Source organism: Acomys minous, assembly GCF_964271855.1.
Source record: "Acomys minous genome assembly, chromosome: 15".
Classification (NCBI taxonomy): Eukaryota; Metazoa; Chordata; class Mammalia; order Rodentia; family Muridae; genus Acomys; species Acomys minous.
This window is the reverse complement of record NC_140497.1, coordinates 86,821,796-86,846,244: the sequence shown is the minus strand read 5'-3', so window position 1 is coordinate 86,846,244 and position 24,449 is coordinate 86,821,796. Positions and strand designations below refer to the sequence as shown.

Sequence of the window (24,449 nt, the reverse complement as noted above, 5' to 3'; positions counted from 1 at the left end):
CATCTGCTGAATAAAATCTTTAATAAAATAAGAGCCTCACACAGCCCGTTCTGGCCTAGTTAGTGACTGGACCCATCAACACCAAGGGTTCGATTGTAGAAGCTGAGGTGCAGTGTGGTGCCCCTTTTGTTCCTCCATCTTCTTTCCCACTGTGATGAGTCCAACCCAGGGTTACCTCCTCAGGTGTGCCTCTTTGCCCCACTGTGTCCCCTTCACATTTGTCAGTGCTCCCAATGTTCCTACCTTCAAAGACGGTGAGGATCGCCTTGCTATCTGTGTCGCCCAAGCCTCTTACCTAAGGAAAAGGCCTAATCCCTTCACTCTGTTATTGAGATCCACTACCGGAGTATGGCACAAGAAAAGGATTAATAAATACTTTTCTTTACCTTTTCATTTGAATCTGTGTGTCTGTGTGCGTGCCTGCCCGTGTGTGTGTGTGTGTGTGTGTGTGTGTGTGTGTGTGTGTAGGACAGAGCACAATTTATTGGAATTGGTTCTTTTTTTCCATCATGTGAGACCTGAGGCTTAAACTCAGGCCTTCGGCTTTGGTGACAAGCATCTCCACCCACAGAGCCATCTCACTGGCCCAGTATTTTCCTGATGGAAGTCGGCTGGGACTACTAACAGTGCACCTCTCTGTTGCCTAGCTTATAGATGGCGGCGTGCTTTACACTTTCGTCACCATATTCAATACTGACCGCAACCTTGGGGGGCTTAAAGACTGTTATTTTACAAGAAGAAACATTGAGGGGCTGAATGTCCTGCCTCACCCATGTGACTCGTGACCTGCGACACCAACGCCTGGCTGCATTCTTCCTGCCATTATTTAATTTCTGTCTAGATTGTAGCAGAAGCATGAATCTTTCATATTTCTTCTATAGAAAAATGGCTTTGCTTGTTCAGCCCATTCCCCTTTTTTTTTTTTTTTTTTTTTTTTTTGGTTTTTCAAGACAGGGTTTCTCTGTGTAGCCTTGGCTGTCCTGGACTCACTTTGTAGACCAGGCTGGCCTTGAACTCTTTTCTTTAAGATTTTCAGCTTAAAAAGCAGATCTCACAAAACTCACAATGTGTTTTTTTAAGTGGGAGCCACCAGGTTCTCTAAACATTCCCTTGAACAAAGAGCGCAAAGCAGCCAGCGGGGCTAACTGTGCTGTTAGTCTTTTGCAGACGAAGAGTGGCGTGTCATCCGTGTCATCCGGGCTGTCCCCTAAACTCCCTTTGTGTGCAGGTTCTCACTCACTCTAACAGAATAGAGAGACTCTTGATAAGTGAGAAACCTGGCCACAGGAGGAAGATGCAACAGCGGAGGTGCTGTGCGGTGCTTTTACAACTACTACCCTACTGTATTATCACATGCTAGGGGACAGCACCATCCCTTTGGTCCATCTGTTTACATCATAGCCCTTGTCACTAAGCAACCTTTAAGGCAAAAGCACTTCAGTGTTTCTACATCACACCTACAGTTAGCCACAGTTTATTTTAAGAGTTAGGACTTGGGAGTTGGAGAGATGGCTCAGCGGTTAAGAGCACTGTCTGCTCTTCCAGAGGTCCTGAGTTCAATTCCCAGCACCCACATGGCAGCTCACAACTGTCTGTAACTCCAGTTCCAGAGGATCAGACATGCTCTCACAGACGTACATGCAAGCAAAAACACCAATGCAAATAAAATAGATAATTAAAGGAGTTAGGACTTCCGTTTGTCAAAGCAATAGTAAGACATTCCTCAGTTTCCTCTTTTCCTGGGTAATATAGTTTAATTTGATGTTGGTAGACTTTTATAATTTAGAAGAATTATCTCTCCCATATCACTTGCAGTAGCTGGGAAACACTGTGCTTGTTGAGTTATTGATGTTTCTCCATTTGGTTTGGTGGATTCCAGGCCGGTCTGATCTACAGAGTGAGTTCCAGACAGCCAGGGTTACACAGAGAAACCCTGTCTCAAAAAAACTAAACCAAAAAAAAAAAAAAAAAACCTAAATAATTAAAATTAAAATATAACAACTGGTTTTGAGATATAAATTGCATATGCTTATGCTATTTACTAATTGGGCGGGTTTTTCTATATTCTGAGAGAGTTTTACAACTGTTTGATGAGAGTTTTACAACTGCCCTGAAGGATTATTATTATTTTTTTTAAATAGCCTTAGTTAACCTGGGGCAAGGTAGATATTAATCGCCTAAACTACCTGTCAGTCACTCTGCCCTAATCCCATGCCATCTGCTTCTAATAATTTTTTCAAGCTACCTCCCATCCATTATCCCAAATACTTGCTAATTATCATCATCTGGGCCAAATCTCCATCCATGCCGGGTTTTAATCTAGCTCATCATCCACTAAAGAAGCCTTTACCCCAAAGCAGGCACTTCCTGAGACCCTCCAACTCTCCCATCCCTCAAGCAGAACTCCTGTACCTTCTGCCTCCCCAGACATTTCATGAATAGAACAGTAATCTTCTAGGTGTGTTGTTGTTGTTTCTCTTTTTTGAGACAGCATCTCATGGAAGCCAGACAGGTTTTAAGCATGCCATGTAGCTGAGGGTGACCTTGACCTCCTGATCATCCCACCTCCGCTTTCCCAAGTGCTGGGATGACAGCTCTCGCTCTCTCTCTCTCTCTCTCTCTCTCTCTCTCTCTCTCTCTCTCTCTCTCTCTCTCTCTCTCTGTGTGTGTGTGTGTGTGTGTGTGTGTGTGTGTGTGTGTGTGGTGCTGGAGCTCAGACCCATGGCTTTGTGCATGATGCACAAGCACTCTGCCAGCCGGACTGCAGTTAAGTTTGTGGTTTGGAGCTTCACCATACCATAAGCCAGGTCTTTACTTGTATTAATTGTCAGACAATGCTCCGTCAGAGAGAAGTTGATAGGAATTGATAGACATTTGGTTTATTTCCACATTTCACCTTTGTTGATAATACTGCCATGAACACTCATGTGTTTTGTGTAGAAATAAAATTTCATTTATACACATATACATTTGTATGTGTGTGTGTATGTATGTATGTATGTATGTATATATCTATCTATCTATCTATCTATCTATCTATCTATCTATCTACCTATCTCCAGAAGAAGAAATGCTGAACAATCTGGTAACTCTGTTTAATATTTTGAGAAAGTGACTGACGATGTTGAGATTGCTGACAGCAGTGTATGAAGATCCTAGTTTCTCCGTACCGTCTCTAGCTCCCTTGCTGTCATTGTTGGTAGAGCCCAGCGATGGGTGTGAGTGTATCCTCACTGCTTTTTTTCTGTCCTGGTAGCTGATGTTACCTAGCAACTTTAATTGTCCATTGACCCACTTTTTTTTTTTTTATCACCCTAGGAGGAACATTAACTAAGATCCTTGGCCCATGTTTAAGTTGTATTTTTTGTTTTGCTGTTCCATTAGAAGAGTTCTTTGCATAAACTACATGCAGATTCCTGTCCGGTGTACGATTTGCAAACATGCGTACCTCCCACCGTGTGGGATGCCTTTTTGCTTCCTGCTGGGTACAGCTGTGTGTTTGTAACCTCCTTTCCTATTCAGGACATCACATCTCTCATACCCTTATGGTCCACTCCTTTTCTTTGTTATGAAATGCGGGTAGCACTACAGGGCTTGTGTGTGGTACCAGAAGAAGCCAGCTGAGTCTCTGGAACCGAGGACTCAGCCTAACATAAGACACAAGGTCGGCAGTGATGTACTCATCTACATTAAAATGAACTTTGAGTCTTAAAATGGTAATCACCATCCAGACTGGCGCGAGAGAGCTGCTAAGAGGGGCCTGGATGGACAGCCCAAGACTCTGGGCTTGGGAAGGGACTCATAGTCCTTGGTACAGAAGTAAGGCTCACAGTTTCTCTAGGACTTTTAATTATTTAAACCCACTTGCAGGAAGCTCATATAAAAGTGCTGTGTAACTTTGATAAGATTTATAGTGGAACCACTTTGAGTTCCTATTGGATACCAGGGTGAGAGGAAGTGGGAGTTGGGGGAGGTGACCAATTAATTGGTCGCCTAAGATTGATTCGCTTTCTCTTGGCACAACAGTAATTGCTAAAAATCACTTCATCTCAAAGGATTGACTGGAGTTCCTGATTGAGAAGTAACCTCGTTCTTGATTCTTTTTCTTCTTCATGAAACAAAAATAACTATCTTTAGGAGAAAATGTTTGGCAGCCATGCTGATTATAATACTATAATGGAAACAACTTACTTTGATAGACTGCGGACCAGATGCCCCTGATTTGTAGTTAAAAGCCTGTTGATGGGGCTGGAGAGATGGCTCAGAGGTTAAGGGCACTGACTGCTCTTCCAGAGGTCCTGAGTTCAATTCCCAGCAACTACATGGTTGCTCACAACCATCTGTAATGTGATTTGATGCCCTCTTCTGGCCTTCAGGTGTACATGCAGGCAGAGCACTGTATAAATAATAATAAATAAATATTTTTAAAAGGTTAGGAACAGACCTCAGAAACAGCATTGCCTGGAGCATAGCAGTTCCCTAGGGCAGACCTCTTTTTCTGCCAGGCGGTAGCTGGGCCTTAGAACAACTGTTCAGACCCACTGGATGCATCAAAAGACGGCAGGAAGTATTCTATTGGTCAGACTCACAGAGCAGAGGCAGGAGTAACAAGGGAGTCCCCCTTTCCAGATGCTTCTTAAAGTGTTTGCTTTTTTTTTAGACACCACTTACTCTTTGTGTGTCAGGTAGTAAAGGAGTAAATATCATTATAATTCAGTATTAGTAGAGTCAGCAAATGTCCCGACCTGCCTCCTCCACTCGTGCCCTAACCACCTAGCTGTTCATGAGTTTAAACCAGGAGATAAATTCCTGCATCTTTTACCATCAGCTGTCCAGAAGGGACGCTGCAAAGAACCAAAGCCTGTGACCTCAGGACAGGACTCCTCTGTCTCCACCGAGCTAGGTTGCTGGCCTCTTTTAAGGCGTAGGTGTGGACCCTGGGGGAGGAGGGACACAGAGCTCCTCCACTGTGAATTCTGTTCCTGTCTTTGGAGGTTAGCCGTGGTTCCTGGGAAAAAAAAACCAGTCAGGGGCATGTACATAGCGTGACTTGTTTTCCAAAGCACAGATCCCTCTGCGTAGTCACTTAGCAGATAATTTTTCATCCTATGTGTTTGCTTTGTGCTTTTTCTGAATCCATAGATGCACATCCTCCGTGCTCCTAAAGTATTAAAACGGCCAATGGAGTCTCAGGATTACGTGTGTCAGTAAAGGTGTTGGTTTGAACAATGTGGGAAAGTGAAGGCAGAGAGCACAGCCTCGGTGTCATGAGTAGAACAGAAAGTTGGAGTCTGAGGAATGCCCTGCTGTGAATGGATTATTTGGATATAGAAAGAAGTTATTTTTAGGTCCAGCATCCCTATAAACCCTGAAGCTAACCATCTTACAAACGAGGAATGTATGCCCTAAATAAAGATTGCCAGATGTCAGTCTCTGTGTGTGCCAACTGACAAGTGTTTCGTGGCTCAGACGTCTGGGAGAGATGCTGCCCAGTTCTTTTCTGTTCAGGCTCAAAAGGAGTAGTTAATGCAAAAATGCCACTGAATATTTTATAATGCATTCAGATACCAACAGCACCCCAACGTTTGGAATTATCTGAAAGGCTGTAATTTTCTTTCTCTCATGACTCAATGTCTGTTTGTGGTATTACAAAGTGTAAGAATATTTCTATTCACATTTTCTCTTTTTTAAAAAAGCCAGCAGATGTTGTGACATAACACAACCAAGGACAGTGAGATGGCCCCATGGGTAAAGGTGCTTGCCACCGAGCTGATGATCTGAGTTCATTGCCTAGACTTAAATATGGGGGAGGGACAGACATAACCAACTCCTATAGGTTGTCCTCTGACCCCCACATCCACTGTATCGTGTTTATATGCCCACATGCATGCATACACATAATTATAATAAATAAATGGATATAATATAAAAAGGTAGAAACCAACCTGGATACAGGATTTCAACAGAGGCAGTAAACAGGGTCCCCTGTGTGGCAGGAGTCACTCTGCATGCCTTGCCTATTTGCGTGGTCCTGGTCATTTTCATGATGTCATCAGATGGATTCTTGTCTTTCCTTAGAGATCCGAGCTCAACTGGTAGAACAACAAAAATGCCTTGAGCAGCAGACGGAGATGCGAGTTCAGCTGCTCCAGGACCTGCAAGACTTCTTCCGGAAAAAAGCCGAAATTGAGACGGAATATTCTCGGAACCTAGAAAAGTTGGCAGAGAGGTTCATGGCCAAAACAAGAAGCACTAAGGACCATCAACAGTTCAAGTAAGAGAAGCTATTTCTAGCCATGGGTATTGCTCTAGGGGCGGGGGGCTTGCCTAGCATCCATGGGGGTTACAGGTTTGGCACCTGGGGGTAAGGTGAAGGAGAGGGGAAGGGAGGGAGAAAGAAAAGAGGGAGGGCTGAAGGAAGGCTTGAGCCGTAGGTTCAATACCTGGGATGCAGTTAGGGGTGGCAGGAGGGAGAGAGAGGGAGGGACCGAGGGGCAGACAGATGGAAAGAGTCTTGGTTTAGAGTCACCTGTCCAAGGCGAGGGCTACCTTGTCTTTTCTCCAAACCTCCTTGGTTCTAGACATTTTCTCTTTTGTCTAAGAAGTTATTAGCAAACGCATCGCCGTAAATCTAGCAGCCTTTCTCTCTTCCCACTTACACTGCATAGACATAAATTTATATTTTAAACCGATGTTTATAAAACTTCCCAAGTACAGAAAAGGAGCTGACATTAGTCATGATGGACATGTGAAAGGGTGAATTTAAGGTAGCTGCTTTAAGCAAAGGCCTCAGGATTTCTGTAAGGAGTAGGGTTTTTTTTTGTTTTTCCTCTCCGTTTCTTGAAAACACTTCTCACCCAGGCTAGCCTAGTACTTGTGACTCGCCCTGCCTGCCAAGCGCGAGGGTTACATACCTGCACCACTCTCTAATGATTTCCGTATGAAAATAAGCAAGAGCTTTGGTTTGGGTTTAGTGTCCCTCAGGGCCATGCGGTACCACCACCCAACGCGTCTGTGGTAGTTATACTTGAAACATTTTACAAACAAGGACTTTTTAGTAAAAGCTTACGGCTGAGCACAGCTAAACATAAATATTAATTGTCCTTCATTGGATTACAGTGAGCATACAGGTTACTCTGTTCACGAAGCATACTTTATAACTAAACTCCCAGAGGCAGAGAGACAAGTAGGTAATTGTACACAAGTATACCAATAAGGGCAAGAAAAGGTGAACCAGACAGACAAGGCTGAAGCACGTTCTGTATTGGTGGTAGATAAGTTATCGTCCTGAAAGAGTGTGTATGTGTGTGTGTGTGTGTGTGTGTGTGTGTACATACATGTAGTATAATGGTACACAGACATGAATATGTACTTGCTGTGGAGACCAGAGAACAAGCGAGGGCCATCGTCTCTTAGGTGTTGTTACCTGCCCGTCTCCACTTCCTCAATTTTGGGCTCTGTGGCTCAAACACTACACCCCGAGCCATCTCCTTAGCCCCAAGAAGAATGATCTGTAAGTGGGTACCTACTGACTAGCTGACTAGGAAGGGGAATTGAAGAAGGGGACCCCGTGGTTAAGGACCAGAAGGGAAGGTTTTATAGGCCAAGGTCTGCAGAATAGTAGTTCTTTGCGACTACGTTGTAATTGGATGGCCAGCGTGGCCACGGGCATTAGTTGGAGCACACCACAGATCCTTACCCACCTTGGTGGGCAGTTTGGGCTTTCTTTACCCTGCACACATGGAGTATTTTAAGTTGAACTGCCCACACCTGCATTTAAGTGACAGCTAAGGTTGTGAGCACAGGAGGACAGTGGGGAAGGGAAACCAAGGTCTCTCGTGGTATGTGGCCTAGAATGCTAATCTAGCCACCCTAGAGAGAGAGAGAGAGTGGAACACCCAGTTGGGGAGATAGTTACAAGGGCAGTGTGGGCTTTTGTTTCAGAAAGCATGGTAGGGGGGCTGGAGAGATGGCTCAGGGGTTAAGAGCACTGACTGCTCTTCCAGAGGTCCTGAGTTCAATTCCCAGCAACCACATGGTGGCTCAGAACCATCTATCATGTGATATGACGCCCTCTTCTGGCCTGCAGGTGTACATGCAGGCACAACACTGTATACATAATAATAACTAAATAAATCTTTTTAAAAACAAAAAGAAAAGAAAAGAAAGCACAGTGGGCCAGGGGATCCGGAAAACAACTTGTAAAGCTCACAACCTGGCTTCATTCACAAGCCAGGAAGCCCTGGTCTGAACAGTGACTTCTGCCCGACTCGGTGCTTACAGCCTTTCTCTGAGCATTGGTTTTTCTGACAGGAAGTGTGAGAGCCTATGACCCTAAATGTCACGTCAGACAGGGTAAAGTCCTTGCTGCAGCTTGGTGGCTGATGGGGGGGGATGCACAGGCAGTATTCCTTCTCCTTTTTCCAGCCAAATGAGTCTTCAGCACAGTCATGCTCATTGGAGCTAGACCCTCGGGGCCTGCTATTACTCACTTTGAGGCCACTGTCTGTGTGAACTTAGCCTAAAGTGGTGACTGCACGTGGAAAGGGCAAGTCTCAGGTCAGCCTCCCACACAGACTCCCTCTGGCCCTCCCTCTGGCCCTTATCAAATCCTTGGTAAGCTCTCACTCTCTTGCTGACAGTCAGGACACGGTGGCTGTGGTAAGGATCAACTTCTGAACAAAAACAACTAACTCTACATGTACGTCAATTACCGGGTGCCAGAGGCATAAGGGCAAACATTTAAACAGAGATAGGATCCCAAGTCCTCTTCATAATGACCTCCTGAGACAGGTTCTGTCCGCTTACGCACTGTACAAGGAGAAGGAAGTACAGAAAGGTCAGCAGTGTTGACCCTCGGCCGCACAGATTACTAGTAAGTAAGAGCTGAGAGGAAGTACAAGCCACCGCCCTTCATTATCAGTTATGCAAACTTGAGGCAGGGTCTGCCTCAGTTGTCTTAAGCCAGCCTGGAATTTGTCATCCTCCTGCCTCAGCCTTCCAAATTGCTGGGATTGTTCACGTGTACTTCCAAGCTTGGCTTGACATCCCTAGCCTCAACCTGCCTACTGCTTCTCACTCAGTAAATAAAGAATACCTGCTATTATCGTTATATTACTATCGACATTATGATTGCCACTAATAACAAGGCAATGATAATAATGACTATAATGAGCAATAATATTTTGTGGAGGAAATACTATTTAATGCTTTCGTCTGAGTGGGAATGAGCATACAAAGATGTGTAAAATATTCTCAGGGAATTTAGGAGCTGCTTCAGGATAGAGGATAAGCATAGTTCAAAGGAACAAAGTAGCTTTTGCTTCTGGAGCTGACTAGACAGAGGATGTGAATAGAAAGGCTCAGGAACCTACCATGCTCTCACCTGCCATGCTCTCACCTGCCATGCTCTCACCTGCCGTGCTCTCACTTACCATGCTCTCACCTGCCGTGCTCTCTCCTGCCATGCACACTCCTGCCATGCTCTCTCCTGCCATGCTCTCTCCTGCCATGCTCTCTCCTGCCATGCTCTCTCCTGCCATGCTCTCACCTGCCATGCTCTCACCTGCCATGCTCTCACCTGCCGTGCTCTCACTTACCGTGCTCTCACCTGTCGTGCTCTCACCTGCCGTGCTCACTCCTCCCATGCTCTCACCTGCCGTGCTCTCACCTGCCGTGCTCTTACCCGCCGTGCTCTCACCTGCCGTGCTCTTACCTGCCATGCACACTCCTGCCATGCTCACACTTGCCATGCACACTCCTGCCATGCTCACTCCTCCCATGCTCTCACCTGCCATGCTTTCTCCTGCCATGCACACAATGTTCCTTCTTGATGATTCTAAGAAAAAAGATGACCCAGGTCAGGGCTGGAATTCCAGGATGCAAGGGTTTTTTTTTTTCCTGTGTCCCTTTCTGCTTCTGATCTTGCCTTCTTTTTCTTTTAGAGACTGTAATTATATGTAGGTGTTTGGGGTGGTAAATATTTTTGGTTTTGTTTTTAACACAGGGTCTCGTTATAAAGCATACTTGAACTTGAATTTGCTATGTAACCCAGCCTGGCCTTAAAGTTCTCAACCTTCCTGCCTCAACTTCCCAGATTCAGTGCAGTATTGAATGCAGAATCTGAGGGGCCTAATGGTAGAAAGACATGAGCTGCTTCTCCTCCCCACCCCCCACCTCCCTGACTGAATGTTCAGTCCTAAATGTTCATGAATAATAAAATATTACCTCTGGCTGGAGAGATAGCTCAGTGCATAAAGTGCTTGCTGTGCAAGCCTGGCGACCTGCATTCTGAGCCCAGAACCTGTGTCAAAGCCAGGCATGGTAGCTTACATGTGTCCTGTAGTCCTGCAAGAAGACAGGAGGCAAGGCAAGAGAATCCTTATTAGTTAAAAGCTGGGAGCCTGGCTTACACAGTGGCAAATAAGAGCCCCTGTTCAAACCATGTGGAAGGCGAGAGCCCCCATCAGCGGCCGGTCTCAACCCTCTACACCTGTGCCACTGAAATGTACACCACTGTCTCTTCACTGCCCCCATCTCTCCTTCCCTTCTCACATACACATGCAAATTAAAAGAAAAATTAATAAAACTCCACATCTGACTACATGGCACTTCTGTGCCTGTATTAGGAGAAACACTGCCATTTTGCCATTTCATGGTTAGTTTTTATGGTCAACAACAACAAATTGTACTTTTAATATATATATTTTTTTAAAAGATTTATTTATTTATTATGTATACAGATCTTGTCATAGATGGTTGTGAGCCAACATGTGGTTGGTGAGAATTGAACCCGTGACCTTTGGAAGAGCAGTCAGTACTCTTAACCTCTGAGCCATCTCTCCAGCCCTTAATATATATTTTAAAGCAGTGACACTTTCATTGCTCACCGTGTTGGGATAGCATTTTTCTTTGAGAGAGAGAGAGAGAGAGAGAGAGAGAGAGAGAGAGAGAGAGAGAGAGAGAGGTCGGTCTCTCTCTCTCTCTCTCTCTCTCTCTCTCTGTGTGTGTGTGTGTGTGTGTGTGTGTGTGTGTGTGTGTGTGTGTGTGTGTGGTGTGTGTGTGTATAATTTTGTGTGTTCTGTAGTCCGTTTAGTTTTATTATCTAAAGTATGCCAGGACCATTTATGAATCTGAGACGGCTCAGTGAATTTCAACAGGACATGTGACATACCACGAAACAGCAAACTTTTGGGTTCTATTCATGAGCTGTGAGACAATACTATAAGGCTCAGATTTCCCCAGCAATAGGTTTTGGAGACTGGCGGTTATGCATCCAGGGATTAATAAATAGCACTCAAGTTTGTGTTCCGCCGAAACCATGCCGGGCCACATTTCTTTTCCAGCCGTAGGCTGAATACTCAAAGCAGACTTTGTGAACTGTGGCGGACCAGTCTATGTGTGAGACAGTAGCCCATAGATTCTCATGTAAACTCGAGTGCTTTTCTTTGTGGGGTACTGACCCTGGGGGCTGCCTAAGCACTGTCTGGGTTGAGCTCCTGGGACCCAGGTCAGGGGCAGGAGGTTGCACCAAGGGTTTTAAGCCAAGTTACAAGATTCCTGCAGGCCCTACTGACAAATGCCCAGCACAGAACAAACGGCGACAGCACCCATCTGTCATGGCTCATCCATCTGCGTGGGTGACTGTTCTTGGGTGATCTGGGTAGCTTTGAAATCCATGGTAATTCTGTGCTCCTTTACCTCTCAGGAAAGACCAGAACCTGTTGTCGCCAGTGAACTGCTGGTATTTGCTCCTGAACCAAGTGAGGAGAGAAAGCAAAGATCATGCCACCTTGAGTGACATCTATCTGAACAACGTCATCATGCGGTTCATGCAGATAAGCGAGGATTCCACCCGGATGTTTAAAAAGGTAAACTGCGTTCACTTTGCTGTAGTGTCTTCGAGGCTGCCTTGCCTGCTGCTGCCCCTTAGAGAAGGTGCTGGAAAGGAATTAAAGGTGTGAATGTTCTAAAGACACAGATAAGTTGCTTAAACCTGACTGTGAGTATTTATAGTGTGTCTGTGTGTGTGAGTGAGTGTGTGTGTGTGTGTATACAGCATTATATACTAAATAGACATATTTATATTTGGTAAATTAATGAATATTTCACCTGAGCAACATGAACAACAACATAAATTTTTCTGATGGTGGGTACCTGCAGGGTGCTGAAGAGAAAGACCAGTGGTTAAGAGTTTATGCTGCTTAGCTTATACCTAGAGGACCTAAATTTGATTACCAGTACCCAGGTTGGGTAGCTCACAACTGCCTGTAACTCCAGCTCCAGGGGGACCTGATGTCTCTGCCCTCCATGAACACTTGCAGTCACATGCTCATACAGACACACACACACAATTAAAATAATAAAAATCTTTATTTATTTTTAAAGTACCTCCGAGCTTCCTCTTTGTTTCAACTGACCTCCATGCTTAGAAAAGAGCCACACATAGCACAGAGGACCTCAGGTTCTTTCCCGGCTCTCATATGACCAGACTTCTACAGCATGACACATGTGCTGCCCACCCAGGAACATGTTATCCTACTGTCTTCTTAGGTTGTAAGAGAGTGATGTGGCAAAAACAACCACAGGGGCCAGAAATTCTGTTTCTAATATGTTAGAGAGCTTTTGCCTTCCTGAATCCATTTACAGAAAACAAAACCTGGGCTTTTATGTCATCTTCATGAACTTCAGTCAGCTCTCAGCAAATATTTTTTGTTGAGCATAATAACGAAATTGGAGCATTTCCTGTGCAAAGGACACACACAGCTCCTCGAGACCTTTCAGTTTCTACAGTGAGAGCACTAATCTCCACAGACCTTCTCAGCTTTGCATTCGCAGTGTCCTGTGCCTAGATTTCTTCCTAGACCTTTCTTTAGTAATGTTTTCGCTTCAGGGAGGGAGCGGGAGGGCACCCTGTCAATTCATGATGTATTTGTGTCTCAAAGGGGCCTCTTAAAACAAGGGTATAGTGTCACACAGCGCAGGGGTGTAGTGTCACAGAGGCCAGCCGGAAAATCTCAGTTGTGCTTGAGGTAGTCACATTAGATTTGATTTCTGACCTAGAAATGGAACTTAGCAAGTTTTAAGTCATTGTGTGCTGTGTTAAAGAGAGAAAGAGAAAAATGTGTTTCAAACGAGGGAGAACCCTCTGTGTTGGATCTAGGACTAGGTAGTGAGTCACCCTCACATCTTAAGTGAGAGAGCTTAGAAGTACATACTGGTTTCAACTGAGCCAGCAGAGTGCAGGAATCTTCTTGCCCCACTCCCCACCCGACCCCTGCCCACGAGCCCCTTCTGTGGAGACCATGTTCAGTTTTGTGGTTATCTGTGAACATCTGTGGCTTTGTCCAGATGCTAGGTGTCAGGCTGCAGCACTGGAGTAAGGCTGGTCTCGGGAAGGTTGCAGTGACCACACATTTGGATACTACTAAAAGCTACTTCCCCAACATGGGAGCATTGGGCAGGATTCCTCCAGGACCTACACGGCCGGCTCCTTCGTTTATTCATCCACTGAACAAAACATCTGTAAGCTGTGTGGCTGGAAAGGCTGAGTTAAAAGACATGTCCCTGCTTGCAAGGAACTCGTTATAATAATTACGCATCCCCAAGCTAGAGAGATGCACCGCCCACTGTGGGAGCCCAGGAGGCGCAGATCCTCAGTTCACCTATGGGACAGGAAAAGCTTCAAATAAGAAGCTCTGGGAATGAACAGCGGGGTGGGGGGTGGGGGGGAGGGGGCGGAGCTTTCTAGGGCCTGCAGGAACCTGTGTGTATAGAAAGTGTAGAGCTCGATGGGGCGGGACTGCGTTGAGAGGATGAGGATGCAGCCAAATAAGGAAGGGACCTCACATGACCAGGACAAGGGCTTAATGAACCTGACAGAAAGTAGGGCTGGCAGTCACGTGTGTTTGGGTGAGAACACTGGCTCTTCTGCTTCCCTGCTTTGTGGTCTTGGGAGGTTGATGGAGAGAGCAGAGAGAATGCTACTCTGTCTACTCTTCCAGAGAGTGGACAAAGCAAGGTTGGGCAGAGGGAGAGGCTCATGTTCTGTGAGCTCCGGGGCTTTGGAGAACCTTTGGAGTTATCTCATAGGCAGTCAGGGAGCCCTGGGGCTTTTGGTTCGGAGCCCTTGAACTTGGAGTGCTCTGGGGAAAGGCAGCTTGATGCAGGGGAATTCTTTCTCAAGGGCAAGTCCCAGGGAGGGATCAGCTGTGAGTCTCACCAGCCCACAGCCAATATTGCCCACAGTTGGGGGAATGAGTTCCTAACTTGTAAAGAGGAATCTTGGAAATGCACAGTAAATTAAAAAGCGGACAGCCCCATACCTGCTTGCTCGCTGCTGGAATTCATCACTTACTCAGATGCTAAGGCTTAGCACACATCCAGCAGAGTCCTGCTGCTCTTGTTCATTAGTGGGGGTGTTCTGTATATCTCCCAGTCATGGCTGATGAGCTGACAGGGCCAGTCATTACAACCACAGGGACAGAGGGTCCAACTCATAGTCCACTTGTCAAAGACACCATGCATGTGACCTAACACAAAATCAAACATTACAAAACAGTGAGTTCCTCCTTCCCCTCCCCTTCCACCCCCTCCGCCCCTTCTTCCCCCCCCCCCTCCTCTTTTAGTCTTTCAGTGGTAGAGATCTCAGGTGTGAACTTGGTGAATGGCGATGGCGCTGTGTTTCAAAAGGTTAGTTAGGCACCCCGGCTGGAAATCACGTTCCTTTGGAGTTGTGTTGTGTGTTTGTTTTGGTCTCCTGGGCTGTCGCGGTGGCCGTATGATCTTCTCCTCTCTGCCGCCCTCGTGCTGTGATTACGGGCTGGCACCGCCCCATCTGGCTTTTTCTTTTTTAGTCACCAAGTTTCCAGTTCCCCAGCTCATTTTCCATCGTTACAGCGCTGGATCGGCTTTGACCGCCTATTTTCTATCAAAATGAAACAACTGTGGCAAGCCCGAAGCGGCCTTTGGAACTACTGTGACATTCTTTAGTGCACGTCTCCTTTGGGAGGAGACAGTTTGGGGTGACCTCATTTTTTTCAGAGTCTCCCCTGGCTTTGTAGAGATCTGTATAGATGCTGTGTGCTTGCTAGTTCCCATCCTCTTAAACTTAATCAGTGGAGGCGTCCTTTCATTCAAGCTGTTGTGTCCAGTCAGGAGTTTGGAGCAGATGATTGCAGGACTGCTTTTGTATCCAAATGGGTGTAGTGACCGAGAAGACTGTGGGTGTGCCCGGTTTGATGCGGAGGAGTAGGAGACAACTTAGAGAATTAACTGTTAATTAGGTAGGGGCAGCTGTAAAAGTGCCTGTGCACACACTTGACCCGGAAGTGGTTACAGAAACAGTTCTATATGAACCTAGCATAAAATGTACAATGGACAGACAGCAGGAGATCTTTTAAAATACTACTGGGCCGGGGAGATAGCTCAGTGGTTGAGAGCGCATACTGCTCTTGCGGAAGACCTGTGTTTGATTCCCAGCTTCCATCCAGGTGCTTCATAAGCTCTCAGATGCCCCCTTCTGGCTCTGCAGGTGCCCCACTTACATGCACATACCCACGCAGAGACACACACTTATACACAGATATTTAAAAATAAAGTAAAACCCCTTAAACAATAATAATACTCAGTTATTGAAATACTTAAGTTTTAATCCTTTAAAAACTTTAAATTATGCCCATTGGTCAGAACTGACCAGGAATTAATGATAAGGCATCAAGGATGCGAGGGAAAGGTATTCTGAGTGGAAACTGCGGCTTAGACCTTGTTAGCAGCTGAGTGGACTCTTCCTTCCTTAAAATACTCCCCTGAAAGAGAGCGTGCTGCATCTGGTTTGCGCCGCCGGGGACGGGGAAGCATGCCACTCATATGCTGCGTGCTCAGATGCGAGTAATGTCAGCAGAGTCACGGGCCATGCTGCAGCCACATTGCAAGAAGCACTTATTTAAACACCAGGCGCATGATCTTACCAATTTCAAGCCTGTGTATGGAATTAAGTAGTCCAGCGAGAACTGTAAAATGGTGGCACTTGCCCATCTTAAGTTGTCGCTGTGTCTCACAAATACTTTCAAAGCTATGGTTTATTTGTGAATTGTTTTCAAATTATTAATGTGTACGTGCCTTTATCTATTGTGCCTAGCTGTGCAAGTGCAATTTGTTTTGTTTCTTCATCAATAACAATGATGTGGCATCAGCAAGCTGCCCCTTGCTGATATCGAAGGGCACCAACCGAGTTCATGGATCCTCACAACTCCTAGCGTTCGGATACTATGAGGCCACATTTTGGGGTGACGGGAAAACATGCTCAGGGTCGTCAGCTGAGGAGGCACACTTTCTGTGCACTCTTGTCTTTGCTCATAGGTGTTAGACAGTTCGTAGCTACTATAAGCTTTTTTAGGGTTTGGGGGGTTGATAATTGGTCATGTCACTTTATGGTCGGACACTTTCTAGGTTAGGTTTGCTTTTGGCTGTATTTCTTTCCTGCAAAAAGTTATTTTGCCCCTGAGCATCGACTGGGAGACCAGAAGATCTCCATGTCCTAACACAGCGGTATCTGCTCATCCATAGTCATTGCTGCTCTATTCATAATGCGAGGGGATGAAATTAGCCTTGACGTCTGTCCACTGATGAATGAATAATAAAAATGTGGTACATACACATGATAGAATTTTTTCATCTCCAAAGAACAATGAAATTTGCAAATACACGGAGGGAACCGGGGGGCAAAATACATATTCCATGCAATAACCCAGGCACAGAAAGACAAATGCCATGTGCTGTCTCTCATATGCGCATCCTAGTGTTTGAATCTTTAGATTTCTGTATTTAACTTCCAGAATCCAGGAAGCTAGGAAAAGGGACATGAGACTGGGGGTGCCTAGGGAAGAGGGTTAGAGGTGGGAAGGCTTCAGTGGACCTGGGGTTGGGGGGTAAGGAAGAGGAGAATGCAGAAGGCCAGGGCTAGCCAAAAACCACGAATGTATGAAAAGCCTACTGCTGTGTAAGCTAATTTAAAATATAAGTTTTTTAAAAAGGGATAAGAAAGGAGATGCCACACATAGCTGGACAGCAGTAATCCTAGGACTCAAGGGTTCTGTAACTGCAGTTCTCAGTCCTCATCAGAGAAGCTGCTTTTTTTTGGGGGGGTGGGTGGCTAATCCAGTGACTCACAGCAGGTCAAAGTGCAGGGAGTAACTGATTGGCCCTGGAGCACTCAGCTCTAAATGGACCATCTATGTCACTGCCTCCCCTTCCATGGCTCCAGGAACGCAATAGGAGGGGGCAACAGAAATATCGTGAGAGCCAGAGGTTGGGGAAGCCTGCTGTGAAATGATGACTTCTGGAGGTGACCACCCTCATCCTCACGAACTCACAGCAGCCATGTCACCTGCCTAAGACCTACACGAGATCAAGCCAGCAAATAACTCTATCATGGAGAGCAGAGAGGGGCTCGTGAACCGAGGAGCTGTTCACAGTTGATAGCTTTTGGGGGAAGAAGAGTCAGGTTTCTTCAGGAGTATGGTTTCTGGTAGGTTGCTCATGTTCCAGTGGGTGCTCTATGCCCGTGCACACATGGGTGCACTGATTGGCCTCAGTGGGTTATTTTGAGAAAGAGAGAGAGAGAGAGAGAGAGAGAGAGAGAGAGAGAGAGAGAGAGAGAACATGGAGTTGTGACAGAGGGTTATGGAAGGAGTTGGGGGTGGGGCAAAAAGGAAATTAAAGTAGAAGTTTCAGTGCCAAAAAATGCCCAGCAGGATGCCTCTTTGATAGCTGTTAGTCAGGGAAGCTCCCAGTTTGTGCAAAACAGCACATGCTATTGCTGGTCCTTCCAGTTGACTACTGGAATCCATTGGTAAGACCCTGTTCCTCACTACACATCTTCATCATAAGACACAGAGAAATCGATTTCAAGCTGAGCTGGAAATGTCCTCCCTACTGGCCAGCGTCCTTAGACCCTGGAGGTGCTACCCAGGCTGGTAGAGGAGAGAAAGCATAAACAGCCATAACCAGCTCTGGACCTTTATGAACTGCAGTGCCAACTCGACAAGAAAGCTGTGCCCACTGGTGCACTAATGGCACAGCTGTTACATGGGTAACCAAGTGGCCTCTGGATCTGAGGCTACAGGAGGAAATTGTTACTTGGTTCTGTAAAGCCAAGGCAAAACTGTGTGGCTGAGGGAGGGAGGGTCTTAGGCCCCAGGGATAATTTATTATTGTGTGCCTGAACTGACATGGCTCCAAACTTCAGAATGCCTCTCTCAGCCTTAATCAGAGGAGCTTTTGCAACAAAGGGCAGTGGATGCAGAAACGCTTGCTGCTTTTGATGCTGAGAATAAGTGGCATTGTCTCCACTGGGCCTGCCCTTAGACTGGCCTTGTCACTGGTCAGTCATGGCCTGAGGAGGGCTAAAGTAGCTGAGCCTGGCCTCAGGCCACTGAGAATAGCCCTCCTCTGGCCTGAGTCTGTAGGTCACCCGATTCAGATGCACAGGTCTGGATCATTAGCCCACTTTGGGCATCAGGGATTGTGTGCGTTAATCTGACAGGAAGGAGAGATTACTGCTAAGGTCCGTAGTCTCTCTTCCATGTTGCTTCTATCAAAGTTAACTGTCTATTTCTAAGCTTCAGTATGAAGGACAGAGGTGTTTCATGGGGATCAAGCCATGCTGGTAAAAGAGAGCGCTTAAAGTAAGTTCCTGTCCAAACAGATGCTTTAGTTGAAGTTAATTAAAAAATAAAAATACATACAAACCCCTAGTCGACTGCCAACCTCGAAGGCTCTGACCTTGTTTTGAGAAAAAGTTTAAGTCTGTGAGGGGCCAGTAGGATAGATCAGAAGATAAAAGTGCTTTACACACACACACACACACACACACACACACACACACACACGCACACACACACACAGGCATATGCACACACATACTCGTGCACATGAAATACTGAAAACTGCCAGCCTGTTTGTGCAGTCTTTGTTCTTTTTTAACAAATATAACAATATATATATATGTATATTCTTTATAGATGTGTGGAAAACACTAAAATATTTTAATTACTCTATTGAATGCACCCAGTGTTTTGCATTTTTCAACACTGATATATATATTCATATGTGTGATATACAGTATCTTATATGTTTATATTTCACAGTTGTATATGTGTGTTACATTTACCTGTTTATTACAGATTTTGTTTTAATTGAGATACCATTGCATGTAGCTTGGCAACCTGCCCTTCTCATGTCTGGAAACTGATCCTCACATAGGGTACTTGACGGCTTTGTGCTGTGCAGCACTGTGTGCATGGCTCGGTGCCTTTTCCTCTAAGTGGACATCAGACTCTCCCATGCTCCATTAATATTTGACTCAGGTTGCATAATAGGACAAAGAATTGCCAGGTGAAGGGTGGCCTCAGACTTTCACAGCCTGGATGCCCTTCTTATCCTTTTGAGTTTCTGGCTGTGACTTACCCAGTAACACGTTCCCTAAAAAAGTCAATGTACTCAGGTTTGTCTTTTTCATTGTTTTATTAGCAGAGAACTACAGGATGTGAGTTAGCCTGCCTATGTAACATTCGTAAATAATGAAAGGGGAGCTTTCCCAAGGCGTTTTAGTGCACTGCAGCAGAAGAATTAAACGCTATTCTGGTGGCCTCCAGGGTCAGCTCAATTATTGATATAAGTAAGAAAAGCCCAAGCTAGCACTACTAGCTGGCTCTCTTGAGTGTCTTGGCAACCATATGGCTAGATTCTTTCTCTAGAAGTAAATCAAACCGGAACTGCTGTTTTCTTATCGTGGCAAACTTTCCCAAGTATTTTTATGAAATATTTTTTAGTTGGTTTTTGTGAATTACACACACCAAGATGGCTGGCTTTGGTAGATGCTTTATGAATGGCAGTGGTTGGTGCTGTTTTTCTTGGCTTCATGTAGTTGCCTCGTTGCCTGGCAACAAGAAGACTCGTGTGAGTCACCTGGCTGGAAGTGTAGCAGGTGAGCAGCTACAGACTAGCAATTTGCCATCTGTTCAGAAGCTTTATCAAAGTCTTAGGGGGAGTTAAGCACACAATCCGTGTGTGTGTCTCCTCGCAAATGCATTACGTAATGATTTCTAAAGACCAACTGCTGTCAGCAGTGTTGAAAGCTTTGCCCATATGGTGCATTACTGTGGTACCAATGCCCAGACGTCAGTAGTTGGACCAATAATTAATTACCTTGAGAGTGGTTGCCAAGAAACATTTGAAAACTTGCTGAGGTTTCTCTAGTTTACTTTTTTTCTTCTTCTGTCTGCCTCTCTGTGAATTTTGGATTTTGTACATAAACATACCATGTAAAGGGGTGCCCAATATAATAATTATTTTATAAATTAAAACCTTAGTGGAAACAACACGGTCCAGATCATACCAATGCTTATGGGAAAACAATATGTACAGTAGACAGTTTGTCCCCCAAACTGTACATGAGTGGGGAACAGGCAGGTTTTCCATGTCCTGCTGAATGCGCACTTTGGATTGTCAACATTAGGGCCAGGAACGAAAGATCTTCTGAATAAGAAAGCAATTGGGTGGAAGCCCTGGCTGCCGCCTAAGGAGTTGTGAAATAGCAAAATAAGAGGCATAAATAGGGAAACTGGAATACTTTTTATTTAAATAACTCCCATCATTCCTGTCAGAACCTTTCAGACTACTGCCTCACTCAGAGTGAAGGTATACACCCGTGTGTGTGTAGAAAGACTATAGATAAAGACAGATAACACTTAATCCCTTTGTGACATATTCCATACTTGTTTTTGTCTCTGTTTAATTTGCACCCAAGCTCCCAAGGGAAGCACTTTTTGTAGTCTTCACAGTAATTGATACATGCTAGGTGCTCAACAGATAGTTCTTGAGCAAATGAAGTGATGGATCCAAAACTTCCATCTGTGTTAGAAACAGGCAGTGAGTGGCGTCCACATGACAGGAAGCGCAGAGTGTGTGAGCACCGCGCAGTATTGACTGGGTCAGGTCTAAACAGCACCATGGTGTGAGCTCCTTCCCCGCAAAAGGAAGTCCACAGGTCGTCTTGGCAAACAGTCACCTTCATCACTGGAGCAGGCGGTCTGTTCTTTCATGGACCACGGACCGTAGCAAGTGACAGTAGAAAACATGGATGGTATCTTCTAGAAATTTGTCTGTAAAGAGGAGGAGAAGTGGCGAAAGTGTGTAGGTATTTAAAGAAGCATATGGGGCCAGGAAGGGTTTTGGTTTTGTATACATGTGTTCCTTTCTTGTTTTTGTTGCTGTCACCAGTTTGGTGGCAATGGTGTTGCGGCGGTGGCAGTGGCAGTGGTGGCGGTTGAAATTTATTTATTTTTGATTTATTCACTTTACATCCTGATTGGTAGCCCCTTCCCTCGTCTCGCCCCTCGTCTAGTCCTCAGAAAGAGGGAGCCCTCCTGCCATATCATTTGATTTGACCTCAGCCTGTCACGTCTCATCAGGACTGCCTGAACCCTCTTCCTCTGTGGCCTGGCTGGCAAAGCCACCCAGCCAGGGGGGAGGTGATCAACATGTGGGCAATAGAGTCCATGTCAGAAGCAGCTCCTGCTCCCCATATTATGGGGGACTGTGCTGCGGCCTATCGACCACTTCTGAGCAGGGAGTCTAGGTCCTCTCCATGCATGGTCCTTGGTTGGTGCATCAGTCTCTGCAGGTCCCCCTGGGCCCAGATTTGTTGGGTCTCTTGTTCTCCTTGTGGAGCTCCTGTCCCTTTCAGGTCCTTCTGTCCCCCAACTCTTCCATAAGACTCCCTGTGCTCTGCCCAAAGTTTGGCTGTGAGTCTCATCATCTGCTTCCATCCCCTGCTGGGTGGAGTCTTTCAGAGGACATCTATGGTGGGCTCCTGTCCTGTTTCCTCTCTTCAAGTACTTCCAGTGTCTCTTTTATTTGCCCTTCTGAATGAGAATTAAGCATCCTCCCTAGAGTCCTCCTTGTTATTTAGCTTCTTTAGGCCTGTGCGTTGTAGTGTGGTTATCCTGTATTAGGCGGCTAATGCCCACTTATAAGTGAGTATATACCATGTGTGTCTTTCTGGGTCTGTGCTACCTCACTCAAGATGATCTTTTCTAGCTCCATCCATTTGCCTGCAAATTTCAAGATTTCTTTATTTTTAATAGCTGAGTATTATTACATTGTGTATAACTGTATCACAATTTCTTTATCCATTCTTTGGTTGAGGAACATCTAGGTTGTTTCATAGTTGAGCAACACTAACAAACCAAATAATCCAATTAAAAAATGGGGTACAGAGCTAAACAGAGAATTCTCAATAGAGGAATATTGAATGGTCAAGAAACAGAGAAATATTCAAAGTCCTTAGTCATCAGGGAAATGCAAATCAAAACAATTCTGAGATTCCATCCAACACCTATCAGAATAGCTAAGATCAAAATCTCAAGAGACAGCACATGCTGGCGAGGATGTGGAGAAAAGGGAACACTCCTCCATTGCTGGTGGGAGCGCAAACTTATACAACCACTTTGGAAATCAGTCTGGCATTATCTCAGAAAATTGGGAATAGGCTTACTTCAAGACCCAGCTATACCATTCCTGGGCATGTACCCGAAAGACGCTCCACCACACAACAAGGACATTTGCTCAACTGTGATCATAGCTGTTGATGTTTTGTTTTGTTTTTAACTAGTTAAATAGCGAACAGAAGGCATCATGGAAAAGGGGGAAATGAGGCTGAGGAGACAGTTCATTTGGTAAAGTGTTCACCATGCAAAAATATGACGACTTGAATTTGATTCGCCCCAGAACCCATGTAAGAAGGTTGGGTGCCATGCCTGTCTGGTGTAGGGGAGATGGAGACAGGTGCAACCCTGGGACCCACTAATGAGCCCTCCTAGTCTTCTTGGTGAGCGCCAATCTTATGCTAAATTCTGTCTCAGAAAACAAGGTGGTTGGCTCACGTGGAAGCACCCAAGGTTGACCCCTGACCTTCACAAACCCTCGAATACACATTCACACACAAACACAAACACTCTCATATACATGCACATACAAACATGCATTCACACACACACACACACACACACACACACACGAGCTATTGGGGAGAGAAGACACTCCAAAGGCTGGACTGGGAGAAAAAGATGGTACCACTGGTAGGAAGAGAGCAAGACGTCATAGTATTCTCGGTTCCAGGTCCTCCGTGCCTGTGGAAGTGATCCCATGTGCTGAGATGTCTGCTGGGAGCAAAGAGTTTGCAGAAAGTAGAAAAGATTCTATAAATACCTCCCTGGGGAAACTGAATTAAAAATAAAATTCAACCTGAGAATAGAGGTACATGCATTTTATAACATTATCTTAGTGTGTTACTCACAGTATTGGCTGAATTCTGCAAGCACATTAGCACATCCTCCTTGCCAGAAAGAGCACAGGCTGGCTCTTTAGTATGATGCTAAATGTCAAAAGACAACAGAGGAGAGCTTACTGAAGGCAACGGAAGGAAAGTGGCGACCCTACCATTTTCTGTGCAGTGAAGATGTTACTTGAAAAAGCAATGGAGTAATAGTATTAAATGTTTACCATGCGTTCTTTACCATACACTTTGGATATGATATATTGTACACAGCACTGGCCCAAGTGATGTTCTGCCTTGCGTCTGCTGTCAGCGAGCCTCACCCACACTGACTTTAGGCTGTGGGACTTGGGACAAGAGTGAATGCGAGCCAAGCAGACAGTTGAAAGTGCTTTTGGCCTGGAGATCGCCTTATTATGATGCAGCAGGAACCATGAAACCAGCATAGAAGCAAGTCCTTTCGCCTGCTGGGTGACTGAGACCACATGAGAGGAGACAGACGTCCTAAGTGACAGCTAGCCAGCTACTAGACATAGGAATTAGAGCGTCTTACATCATCTACCTGCCAGCGGACCACAGATGCAAGAAAGAACCCAGACTTGCCAGCCCAAAACAGAGCAACCCCCAAGTTGACTCAGGGCATCCCGAGCTAAGTGAAATGTAGCTTTGTGCCAGTAACTTTGAGTGCTTTGTTACACGGCAAACGCTAAATGATACACTGGGTAAACACCCATGCTCGCCAACAGGAAAGATGAAATCAAAAGGTAAATACAGGCTCCAAGTAAATGGAGTCAGCACAGCTCACCTTGTCCTTCCCGCTAAGTGCGTCCATGAAGCCTAAACACATGCCTTGCAGCTGCAGTCTGAAAGCTTAAGTAGCAGGAGGTGGATGAAAGACCAGACTTGAGGATTCTGCCAGATCGGCAATGTTTCCCGTATTTTCCCTTCAGTGTCTTCCAGCCTCGGTGCCTGACAGCAAGGACGCTGGGGGCTGACGCCAGACATGAATGCACAGACCTGTAGACAAAGCCATTTAGTGTGATTCAAAGACCAGAGTGGGGAAGGGAATGCGTAGCTCCAGTGTTTTGCTAATCGTTTTGTGTGGGTGTGG

General features: G+C 45.5%; 1 protein-coding gene across 4 annotated transcripts in view; it reads left to right on the top strand.

Moving 5' to 3' along the window:
* The window catches only part of SRGAP1 (SLIT-ROBO Rho GTPase activating protein 1), a 275,761-nt gene that overhangs the window by 117,499 nt on the left and 133,813 nt on the right, over positions 1–24,449 (top strand). For all 4 annotated transcript variants that reach the window (XM_084759989.1, XM_084759990.1, XM_084759988.1 and 1 more), the window contains exons 2-3: positions 6,079–6,274; positions 11,708–11,870. In XM_084759989.1, the coding sequence (XP_084616115.1) occupies positions 6,079–6,274; positions 11,708–11,870 (359 nt within the window). The remainder of the gene's footprint in view (positions 1–6,078; positions 6,275–11,707; positions 11,871–24,449) is intronic.